General features: G+C 45.7%; 1 protein-coding gene across 2 annotated transcripts; it reads left to right on the top strand.

The window, feature by feature from the left end:
• Positions 1-562: 562 nt before the first annotated feature.
• LOC132502590 (2'-5'-oligoadenylate synthase 1-like) lies at positions 563-10,148 on the top strand. Of its 2 annotated transcripts, none has more exons than XM_060118543.1 (7): positions 563-862; positions 1,653-1,941; positions 3,171-3,355; positions 6,847-7,079; positions 8,436-8,589; positions 9,677-9,827; positions 9,991-10,148. In XM_060118543.1, the coding sequence occupies exons 1-6, from the start codon at positions 683-685 to the stop codon at positions 9,806-9,808; spliced, it is 1,173 nt and encodes a 390-aa protein (XP_059974526.1). In that variant the 5' UTR covers positions 563-682; the 3' UTR covers positions 9,809-9,827; positions 9,991-10,148. The 2 variants fall into 2 exon arrangements, with proteins under 2 accessions (XP_059974526.1, XP_059974527.1); XM_060118544.1 differs by having other exon boundaries at positions 9,677-9,832.
• Positions 10,149-11,842: the final 1,694 nt, after the last annotated feature.

The raw sequence follows: 11,842 nt of genomic DNA, 5'->3' as shown, positions 1-11,842 counted from the left end.
AAAAATGCCTTAATAAATAGTCTATTAAAAAGTAAAACCATTAAAGTCATGCCATTAAAAAAGAGAGAGAGAGAGAAATTATGTTTGTGTGTATGTGTGTGTTAACCTAGAAAAACATCTGAAAAGATCTGCACCAAAATAGTTGTAGTCTTTCAGGTTTAGGATCAGGGATGGACTTTATGCTTCTGGATTTTTCTGACCATTTCTGTTGCAATATACATGTACTGCTGCAAAAATCACAGGAGACTATAAGACAATTTTGTCAGCAATGAAAAAAGAGGAAAAGGAAACCAAAAGTGTGTTTTTACTCATGATTACTCTTGGGTGAAGTACTAACCTGGCTTAAAAAGTACCTTTTCAGAGTACAGTCTGAAAAAAGACCAGATGTTCTAGGTTGCCTGTTAAAGGCAGGGAGTAATTCTGGAATACTGGAGGAGAGAGCTGGGAGACTGAACAGGGCTCAGAATCAAAGGAATGTTTGATTTGCTGAGAGACAAAGACTCAGGGCAAAGCTCCTCCCTTCCAAGGAAACGAAACCAACAGCAGCCCTGACCCAGGGCACACCTCCTCCCTTCCAATGAAATGAAACTAACAGCCTCCTGGACCCAGGCAGCAGAAGAGATCGAAGCTAAAAGGTTTTCCCCGCCAGCTCTGTCCCCTCTGGCTCTCCTATCCCAGCATCATGATGAAGCTCAGTGATACCCCGGCCAGGTCTCTAGACAAGTTCATCGAAGACCACCTCCTGCCAGACGAGGATTTCCACACACAGGTCCATGAAGCCATCCATATCATCTGCAGTTTCCTGAAGGAGAGGTGTTTCCTATGGGCCCCCCACCCTGTTTGGGTGTCCAAAGTTGTGAAGGTGAGTCCAGAACTGCCTGGCTGGGGAGGAAGGCTGGAAGAGCAAGCATTTCCACAGAGACAGACAGAGAGCAAAAGGTTGAGGTCTCTGGGGCTGGTGGTTTCTGATTTATCCATGCCAAAACTGTAACCGCAGCTTGTGAAAATAGCTTTTGGGGTGAGGGCCTCCATCTGTAAGCTTTTAACAAACGCCCAGGTGAAGTTTATAAACCACCTATGTCACGTCCACCACAGAGATAGACAAACTGAAGCCCAGCTGTATCAACAATCCGCTGATCATTGACCAGGCTGGGAACTCACCATTCCTGCAGACTCATGAGCTGGTTGAGAGTATAAGTTTTGAAAGCAGATAGCACCTGCTGCTGTGAAATCTTGGGCGAGTCACTTAACCTCTCTGTGCCTCAATTTCATCATCCATAATTCCCAGTACTTTGCAGGGCTTGCAGATCAAGTAAAATAAGCCAGGGGCCAGTTTACAGTATTAATTATATAAGATCGTAAAGAACAGGGAGTAAAGAACACAGACTGAATTGCATCTCTGCCACCTACTAGCTGTGTGATTGGGCTGATACATAATCTCTCTCAGCATCTGTTTCCCATCTGGAAAATGGGAACAGATAATAATAGTAGCTAAATCACAGAGTTCTTGTGAGCATTCTAGGAGTTAAGACTGGTAATGCCTTCAGAACAGTGGCTAGTACTCAAAATGGTAGTGATTGTTCTCAGCATTTTATTTAGGGAGGCTCTTCTCAATGATAAATATCAGTTCTCATTCTCATCACCTTTTTCAGGGTGGCTCCTCAGGCAAAGGCACGACCCTCAGGGGCCGATCAGATGCTGACCTCGTCGTCTTCCTCACCAATCTTACAAGTTTTCAGGAACAACTTCAGCGCCGAGGAGAATTCATCAGGGAAATTAGGAGACAGCTGGAAGCCTGTCAAAGGGAGAAAACATTTGAAGTGAAGTTTGAGGTCCACAAACAGCAATGGGAGAATCCCCGTGCTCTCAGCTTCGTGCTTAGATCCCCTCAGCTCTATGAGTGGGTGCAGTTTGATGTCCTGCCCGCTTTTGATGCCCTGGGTGAGCACTCTCAGCCACAAGGTGTTTCAGCCTTTGTCCTATGTCAGGGCTTCTTCTGCTCTCTTTTCATGTTTCTGAGCAGAAGTCTCTCTCACTTTGAGAGTCTTATTAAACAGGGCATCCCTTCAAGTGGGGAGGAGATCCTAGCATCTCTTCTGGGGCAAGAATGTTTAGGGTCATACTCAGCCACTGCAGTGACATTAACAACAAATTGGTACAATTTGGGAGCAGCATATTTTTATAGAGCACCTGCCAAGCTTACTAGTTTTACTCTTGGCAAAGTGTGTGAATCTTCTCTTTCCAAAAATGAGGCAGCGTATATCTGGTGTAAACACAGTATGTTAATTTCATCTTTTATCCAAAGCATAAGGAAATATCATCAAATTTATCTGAGGGTTGGAATCTGTAGACAATCTGCAGGAACATTGGGACAGGAAGCAGTACATCTCTGAGGCTCAATTTGCACTGAGTACCTTCCGTGTGCAAGGCACTGTCCTATGGCCATAAATGAGACAGACAGGGGACTTCTCTTCTGGAGCCTGACAATAATAATTTAAATACCATAAATGAAAGGATAACTTGTTGTGACAGAAACTAAATACGGTGATTCAAAAGGGAATGATGGGGCTTAGAGGGCATTTTTAGGGCAACAAGGGAGGTGACCTCTGACCCGAGGCCCGAGGGATGAGAGGAAGCCAAACCTGGGAAGACCTGGGGGCTCCAGGAAGAGGAAACAGCAAGTGCAAAGGCCCTGAGACAGGAATGAGCTTGGCATATTTGAAGAAGTGAAATAGCCAGGGGAGTAAGTAGCAAAGGGATCAAGGCAAGAGGTGAGATGGCAGAGGTGGCAGGAGACAGGTCACACCAAACCTCCTGGGCCACCGCGAGGACTCTGGATTTTATTCAGATGTCCTGGGAAGCAAGAAGTGGAAGGATCAGGTTTTAAAAGGCCTCTGTGGGTGCTGGGTAGAGAATGGGCTGTGGAGGATCCAGGAAGGAGGCTGCTGCCATCTCTGCTGTGTCCAGGTGAGAGATGATGCTGGCTTGGATGGGGTGACGGCAGTGGAGATGGGAGTAGCGAGGACTGGGGATGGCCCTCGGGCCTCCTGGCTCTGGGCCTGCTGACCTTTCCACTGCACCCCATGGTCAGTGAGCTTGTCTCCTCAGAGGGATTGAAAGAAACTCAGAGAAAAGCTGACATCCTCACATTATGGATTAATTCCCAACAGGTCAGTTGACCAGAGGCTACAGACCTGACCCTAAAGTCTACATCCAGCTTATCCAAGAGTGCGAGTCCCTGAGGAAAGAGGGCGAGTTCTCCCCCTGCTTCACGGAACTGCAGCGAGCCTTCCTGAAGGATTGTCCAACCAAGCTGAAGAGCCTCATCCGCCTTGTGAAGCACTGGTACCAAATGGTATGGCATGTCCCATCTAGACGGAGGAGGAGGAGGAGGAGGAGGAGGAGGGAGAGAGTGAGGACAAGAGGAGGAGGGAGGGGTGGAATAGAGGGAGGGAAGGAGGAGGGAGAGGTGTGGGGAGGAAGCAAGGAGGAGGCAGCGGGAGGGGGAAGAAGGAAGGGGAGGGGAGGGGAGAGGAATCAGAAAGGATGGGGGAGGAAGGAGGGAGATGGACAGAGATGAATGGAGAGGAGGGAAAGAGCATGAAGGAGGGGAGAAGGCAGGGAACAAGGAGGGAGAGGATAAGAGGAAGAAGGTGGAAGAGTAGAGGTTGTGGGGAGGGGGGGAAAGGAAAGGGAGAAGAAGGGTAGGGCCCGGGACAGGTGCCAGTGGACTCAGGTGTCTCATTCTTCCTGGTCTTCTGTATCAGGAAATAACGACTCCACCCTTCCAGTTACTCTGGACAACACCAAGGGTCATCCTTGACTTCTCTACACACACCCCCATCCAACCTGTCAGCAAATGATGTTTTTCCTGTATTAACATATATTTATAATTCATCCATCGTCACCTCCTGTGTCACTCTCACTCTGCTCGAGGTCATCTTGAGAAGCTCACAAGATCTGCCCTCGACCTCTCTGAGCTCCAGTCTCCGCCCCCTCACCACCCCCCCCCCAGGCTATGCTTTCCTCTTCTTTAATCCTCCAGGAGGGAAACTCTACTCCAACCTCAGGGCCTTTGCATGTGCTTATTTGTTTGTATATTGTCTATCTCCCCACTAAAAATGGACAGGAACAGAAGGATTTATATGGTTGAATCCCTGCTGTATCCCAGGGACCTAGAACAGTGCCTGGTGCATAATAGGAGCTCAAAAAATAATTGTTAGATGAATTAATGAGTGCTACATCCCCACGCCATCACCACACACACACACACATACACACACACACTTCTGTTCACTTCCTAGGTGTCTGGCTTTGGACAAGTGAATTAACATCTCTGTGGTTCCTGTTTTCTCATTTGCAAAGAGTAACATGGCACAGCAATAGTAAATCACATACCATGATACCTGGCATATAGTCGGTCCTAATAAATGTCCTTTCTCTGAGCTGCCACAGGAAAACACATCATAAAAGCTAACATGGATTGTGCACTAAGCTTATGCCAGATACATCATATTTAAAATTTTGTGGATGTGATATTCATTTCTGTTTACTTTCAAATGTCCCATATCTTATTTAAGCATCATGGTGATTCTGTGACCTGGTTAAGGGTATTATTATTAAACCCCTTTTACAGAAAGAGAAACTAAGTGTCAGAAGACACTTTCAGCTAATAAACAGCAGAACAAAAACAAAAACAAAAACAGCATTTGGGTCTTTGGACTGAAGAGTTTGCCTAAGATGTAATAAGCATTCTATATATATTTAGATGAATAAATTGAGTTAAAGAAAGTAATTAAGGATAAACTTCCTACTTAAAAACAACACTTCATTTGCTAGACATCTCAATTTGCTTTGCAAGCATTTTGATCATGGCACTTGAGCATTTTAGAACTTACAAAAGTGGTTCTTGACAAGTGCAACACTGCCCCCCAAGACATACTGAAGCTTCATAAAGACATTTTTGTGATGTGGGATAAGGATGCTGCTGATAATGAGTGGAAAGAAGCCAGGAATACTAGTTGTTTTACAATGAGCAAGACAGTCCTACGCAGCAAAGAACTGTCTCTTTATTTCCTTCTTTCTCCTTTAATTCCTCCCTCCCTCACTCCCTTCCTTCCTTCTTTCCTTCCTTCCTTCCTTCCCCTCTTTCTCTTTTTCTCTCTTCTCTCTTCTAGAATAATAGAGGAATCGTACAATACTTTAACTCCTCTAGCCCCATCATCACCACCTTTAACTTACCTCCTACTTTTGTTGTATATTTTAAGTTTCTCAATATTGTCAAGTGCCCCCAAAGCATTATTATTGTTTTACAGAGCCAATGATCATTGAATCTACCCGTGTGTTTACTGCTTTCTTCACTATCGACTCTATCCTGCCTCTCTCACCTTCCATCTGGGATTGTTTTTCTTCTTCCTGAAATATGCCCTTTAAGATTTCTTTTGGTGACCGTCTTCTGATAGTAAACATGTCAGTGTTTGTTTCTCTAGAAATGTCTTGATTTTCCCTTCATTGTTGTCAGGTATTTTTGCTGGATTGGTATTCATTTCAGTACATTGGATATATCATTCCATCTTCCAGTGTTGCTAGTGAGAAGTCAGTTGTCAGTGTCACTGTGGTGCCTTTGTAGGTAAATCTATCTTATTTCTCTGGCTGCATTTATATGTTTCACTTTTACTTTGATTTTGTTTGGTTTCAAGCTGATGTGTCTTAATGATGATTCCTTTTTATTTGTCCTGCTTGGGGTTCATGGGGTCCTTCACTGGGATTCCTGAATATGTGGATATCCTTCATCACTTCTGGAAACTCTCAGCCATTCTCCTAAAATATTGTCGTTCTCCCTTTCTCTTCTTGCCTCTTAGAACTCCCATAAAATGTATGTTAGACCTCCTCGTTCTCTCTTCCAAATCTCTATACCCTGTTCTACATTTTCCATCTTTTGCTCTCTCCATGCTTTATTCTGAATAGTTTCTTCTAATTTACCTTCCAATCACAAATTTTTCCTTTAACTATGTCTATGCTACTGAGCTATTAGTTACATTTTTGTCATTTTTGTTCTAGGATTTCTATTTCATTCTTTTTTAAGTCTGCCATGTTACTTTTTATGGCTTCTAGGTACCTACTATTTCAAACGCTTATATGTTTGAACATAATGTTCCTAGTTATTTTAAAGCCTGTATTTAAATCTTCAATATTTAAAGTTTTGTGGATTTATTACTATTTTCTTTTTTGTTTTAGTTAGTCATCACTCTGGGTGTCTTATTTCTTTGTGTGCCTGGATAGTTATGTGATGGTCATTGTACATGAAAATTATCTGTGAAAGAGTTGGAGACTTTGGATTAAATATCTTCCTCCAGAAAAAAAAAATTGTTTGCTTCTTTAAGCTCTTAGGAACACTACAAGTCCTTCCTCTCAGTTAATTTTCATAGTATCCTTCTGAAGAAGGTGCAATTATTACCATTCACTTGGCAAATGAGAAAAAATAAGGCTCCAAGAGTCTACATTGTCTGCTCAGAATCAGATAATGGTGGAGCCAGGATTCAAACGCACATCAGTCAGAATCCAGAGCGCAAGCCTTTAACCAGAGGTCAGTAAACTTTTTCCGTAAAGGGCAAGTTAGCAAATATTTTAGACTTTATAAGTCACACGGTCTCTGTCACAAATACTCAACAATGCCTTTGTAGCATGAATGCCACCATAAACTACACATAAATGAATAGGTGTGGATTTGCTCTCAGAAAACTTTATACACAAAAACAAGTGGCAGGCTGAATTTGGTCCATGAGAAATGTGCTTTACACGAAAGCTAGAGAAACCCACTTTTCTGATTGTTTTTCCTCTACTCAGTGTAAGGAGAAGCTTGGGAAGCCGCTGCCCCCGCAGTATGCCCTGGAGCTTCTGACAGTCTATGCTTGGGAGCAAGGAAGCATGGAAACAAGATTCAGCACAGCTCAGGGATTTCAGACGGTCTTGGAATTAGTCCTGAAGCATCAGAAGCTTTGCATCTACTGGGAGAAGTATTATGACTTTGAAAACCCTATTATTGGACAATACCTGTTAAGGCAACTTGCAAAACGCAGGTACTCCATCCCCACATGGCTTAGCTCCCCACATAAATGAACCCCTGATTACAGCTGTGGCACCTTGGAAACGTAGGCAGTGGGAGAGTTCCGCATTTATTGACCATCTTCTGGTACTAGTCATTCTGCTGGGCACTTGACTACTACCATCTAAGTGTTTTTAAGCATTTAAAAAAATATTTATATATTTATTTTTGGCTGCTTTGGGTCTTCATTGCTGCGTGCAGGCTTTCTCTAGCTGCATCGAGCAAGGGCTACTCTTTGTTAAAGTGCACAGGCTTCTCATTGCGGTGGCTCCTCTTGTTGCAGAGAACAGGCTCTAGAGCACAGGCTCAGTAGCTGTGGCTCACAGGCTTAGTTGCTCCGCAGCATGTGGGATCTTCCTGGACCAGGAATCGAACCCATGTCCCCTGAATTGGCAGGTGGATTCTTCACCACTGCGCCACCAGGGAAGCCCTTCCATCTAAGTTTAAAAACAATGTGCAAGCAACCCTGTGAGGCAGGCACTATGCTACCTGCTTTACAGATGACTAAACCAAGATTCTGAAAGGTAAAGAGCTTGTCCAAACCTTAACAAAAAATGAGTGAAACAGCTGAAATTTCAACTAAAATAACAACAGCTGCAGCAACAATAATAATTGCTCCCAGGAACTAAGAGCTTGCTATAAGACTAACACACTCTAATAGCATAGTAAAAATTATGATTATTGTAACTGCCATGTATTGACCCCTTATTATGTCCCAATTACTGTGCTGAGCATTTCACATGCTTGTCTAGATCCTCATACAACATCCTTTGAGGTAGGGATGTTCAGTTCTCCCCATTTCACAGATGAGGATACTGAGGATTAGAGAGGTCAAAAGACCTGCCCAGGGTTTCCCTGGTGGCGCAGTGATTGAGAGTCCACCTGCCGATGCAGGGGACACAGGTTTGTGTCCCGGTCCGGGAAGATCCCACATGCCGCAGAGTGGCTGGGCCCATGAGCCATGGCTGCTGAGCCTGCACGTCTGGAGCCTGTGCTCCGCAACGGGAGAGGCCACAACAGTGAGAGGCCCACGTACTGCAAAAAAAAAAAAAAAAGACCTGCCCAAGGTCACACCCCTAATAAAGGGAAGAGGTAAGATTCAAACCGAAGTCTATGGAAGCCCAAATGCAAGGCTCCTCCCTCTGTTCACTGTGCTCCATAGGGCAAGGCACCCAGGACACACCCCAGGGAGCAGTGCCCTGCTGGACCCCTCCTGCTGCCCTGAGTCCCAGCCTGTGCCAGGCTGGTACTTTTCTCTTCCAGGAGCATCTAGACTCCCCAGACATAGCCCAGCTTCTCACCTATTCTCTCTCTAAATATTGCTCTTCAGGCCTGTGATTCTGGACCCGGCTGACCCTACAGGAGACGTTGGTGGTGGAGACTCATATAGCTGGGAGCGGCTGGCACAAGAGGCTAGAGCCTGGCTGAGTTACCCATGCTTTAAGAAAGGGGATGGGTCTCCAGTAGGCTCCTGGAATGTGTCGGTGAGACCTTCTGCTGCTTTCCTGCCGTCCTTCCCCCACCCCCTCCACACAGCCTGGGGCATGTAGATAGAGACCATTCTTTCCTAAGAAATTGCCTCTTGCTAGAGGTCACTCACATTCATATAGTGTCGGGCTGTGCTTTCTATTTTACAATCATTTTGGCCCCATACAGAGAGTTCCTGGACTTCTCACATCCCTCATCCAGAGTTCATTCTTTAATTAATGCCTCCTTGTCTGGAAGTAACTTTTTTAACAGCTCCAGTTGGCTCATTCCACTAAGAAGAAAAATAAACAATAACAACCACCACTTAATAAATACCTGCTTTGGGCTCAGGTTCTGTTCTAAGCCCCTTAAATTTCATTATTTCATTAAATCCTCACAACACCCCATGAGATATGTTTTCTGCTCCCATCTTACAGATGAGAAAAGGAGGCTCAGAGAGGTGAAGTCACCTGCTCAAGGCCACTCAGCTAGGGAGTGGTAGAGCTGGGATCCTAACTCGGTAGACTCCAACGCCAGTGTCTATTCCACTGAGCTAAACATCCTGCCTTGTATCCCCTCCCCCCTCAATATCATGTGACAAATGAGCGACTCAGAGCAGCTGAGGATGTGGGCATGTCACCCAGCTAAGTAGGGGCTGAGGGCCTGATCTTCCCACTCCAAGAGTAGAGATCTTTCTCATGCCGGGGTGGGGAGGGTTGATGATGCCATAGATGGGTTTCCTAGGAAACAGACTCTGGGATGAAGTTTATGTGCAGGATGTTTCAGGGGAGGACCATTGGATCCAACACCTGTGTAAAGGAGGGGAATTAAGCGGGTACCAGCACAGGGAGAGGTGCAGCTGGGGAGCCCTGGAGCTTCAGTGGCCTTCAGAGTTGTCCTGCAGAAGACTGCGGTGGCAGGTCTTTATACCCTAACGTGGATCAGCCACTGAATGGACAACTCAGGAGGGGATGTGTCCTTCCTCGAAGGGGATCCAGGTGGCACATCACAGTGTCCACCTGTCCACCATAAATGTTCACTGAGACCCAGTGCCAAGGTGTGAGGCCCAGCTCTCCAGTGTGATCATGTGCTTCACCCTTTCAGCCCAAAGACCATAGTGACCTGATATACAAGACCTATGGTTTTAGACAGCGCTATGGAACCTCTCCGAGACTCACACACCAGAGAGGAGCCCCTCCCCAGGTGGAAGAGAATTGGACATGTGCCATCCTCTGAACGCCAGAATCTCCTAAAGGCAAGGTCTCCGGAGCCATCTGGGCCAGACCCCTCATTTCTAGGGGTGGGGCGGGGGGCCTCGATCCCGAGAGGGCCATGAGTTGGTGTCAGACCTGGGTCTAGAATCCAGGTCTCCTGACCCCCATCCTTCCCGCTATTCTGTGCTCTCTCTTCTTTTACAGGTAGCATTTTCCCACAGCTCCCTCCCCACCAGAGCCTGTTCTCCGACAATATCCTCTAGAGACAGCAGGAGAGACTCAGACAAAAAAGAGGAATCCCAGTCTTCACGCTCTTCTCTGTACCTGGTGGGAGGGTTGTGGTCCAATTTATTGTCAATAACAACAAAAATAGTAGCAAATACCATTTGTTGGGTGTTAATTAACCACAAGGCACAGAGCCAAGAAGTATATCCGCATATTATATGTGTGTGTGTATGTGTGTGTGCGTATTCGTTGATTCAACTTAAAATATTAATTGAGCACCTGCTATGTGCCAAGCATCGTTCTGGGCACTGGAACATAGCAATGAGCAAAGCAGACAAAAATCCCTGCCTCATGGAGCTGACATTTTGTGGAATATTCTACTGTTGGATAGACTAGGATCCTTCCAATTTTCAATTACAGGTAATCCTGAGACAAACATCTTTGGTTCATCCTTTGTCCACCTCTCTGATTATTTATCCAGGAAAAGTTTTAGAACTTCCCTGTGTAATACAGTAGTCACTATTGAGCACTTGAAATGTAGCTGGACCCAATCGAGATGTGCTAATCTGTATACTTTTTTGGAATTTTCAGATTTTATTAATTTTTGGCCATAAGTTTGTACTGTTTGTATGACCACAAGAAACAATAAAGCAATTTGTTTCTTGCACAAAAAATTTTAATAAGTATTTCTCTCAGCTGAGCTCTGATAGTTTGTGCAAAGCCAGCCAGCCCAGGTTATAGAAAAGTCTGGGGTACTGGTGTTGGGAGCTGTTGGTTCAAGTCCAAATTCATGAGATTTGGAAACAGAGGAGAAACTGTGTAAGGGATGACGGAAATGCTGGAATGAAACTTGGAGCACCGGAGTCATAAATTTTTGATTCCCCGGAGAGAAAGCCCCATTCTGGGCAGTTCCTTCCAGGGAAACAAAAACTGGCAGATCTAATGTTTAGCCAAAGGAGATAAGGGTGGAGTCCCTCCCTGCACCCCCATTTGAGGAACCACCTTGCTGTAGCCCATAGCAGCTGCACCATTTACATCCCCTTCAGCAATAAATGGGGGTTTCAGTCTCTCCACATCTTTACCAACACTTTGTAATTCATCATCATTTTGATTATCGCCATCCTAGTTGGTGTAAGAGTTATATACTCTCAAAATAATCGGGCCTGCTAAGCAAGGTCAAGACCCTACTTGGGAAAGAATGGGACCCTGACACATAGACTGTGGACATAAGAGTGGAAGCTCCTGAGAATCTTGAATCCCCAGACTCCTCTGAACCTGGGGTTCAGAAATGTCCCATCTACCCTTCTGTTAGAAGCTAGCACCTCCCCCCTTGCAAGGAGACTCTGCAGAGGTCTGTCTTCCATAAGACCCCGCAGGACCGGCACCCACTTCCCCTCCTGCCCACTAGGACTATGAGTAGGGTTGAGTCCCAAAATAGCCCAGCGGGGGGCGCGCTGGGCCTGCTGAGGGAGGGATGGACCTATATCCCAAACAGCCAGACGACCCGGTCAGCGTGTAGCAGCAAAAGTCAGGCGGGTGTGTGTGGAAGTGACCCCGAGGGCACTTGATCAAGGGGCTACAGTGTCAGGTCAGATGCGGAAGAGTTTATTGACTTGGAAGTCCCCTCCTGGAATTCAGGACTTCACACCCCGGCAAGGACCCCAGGAGACGGTGCAGAGTTGCTGTTAGCCAGGCTCTTAGAATGGAAAAAGTGAGAGCCTCTGCTGGGTGAGGACAAAATGCTGATATTCCCATGGGAGATGGTGGAAGATGGGATTCAAAGGTCAGGGAAGTGGATGTGCTTGGGTGGACGTGCCATATAAGTCCAGAA

The sequence above is a fragment of the Mesoplodon densirostris genome, chromosome 15 (genome assembly GCF_025265405.1).
Source record: "Mesoplodon densirostris isolate mMesDen1 chromosome 15, mMesDen1 primary haplotype, whole genome shotgun sequence".
NCBI lineage: Eukaryota > Metazoa > Chordata > Mammalia > Artiodactyla > Ziphiidae > Mesoplodon > Mesoplodon densirostris.
This window is presented reverse-complemented; position numbering and strand designations above follow the sequence as displayed.

What these genes read in the sequence shown, in the direction of transcription:
- LOC132502590 (XM_060118543.1), top strand. Translation starts at nt 683, where the DNA reads ATGATGAAGCTCAGTGATACCCCGGCCAGGTCTCTAGACAAGTTCATC. An exon ending in GCCCGCTTTTGATGCCCTGG is followed by an intron (nt 1,942 to 3,170) that starts GTGAGCACTCTC and finishes AATTCCCAACAG; the next exon opens with GTCAGTTGACCAGAGGCTAC. An exon ending in TAGGCTCCTGGAATGTGTCG is followed by an intron (nt 8,590 to 9,676) that starts GTGAGACCTTCT and finishes TCACCCTTTCAG; the next exon opens with CCCAAAGACCATAGTGACCT.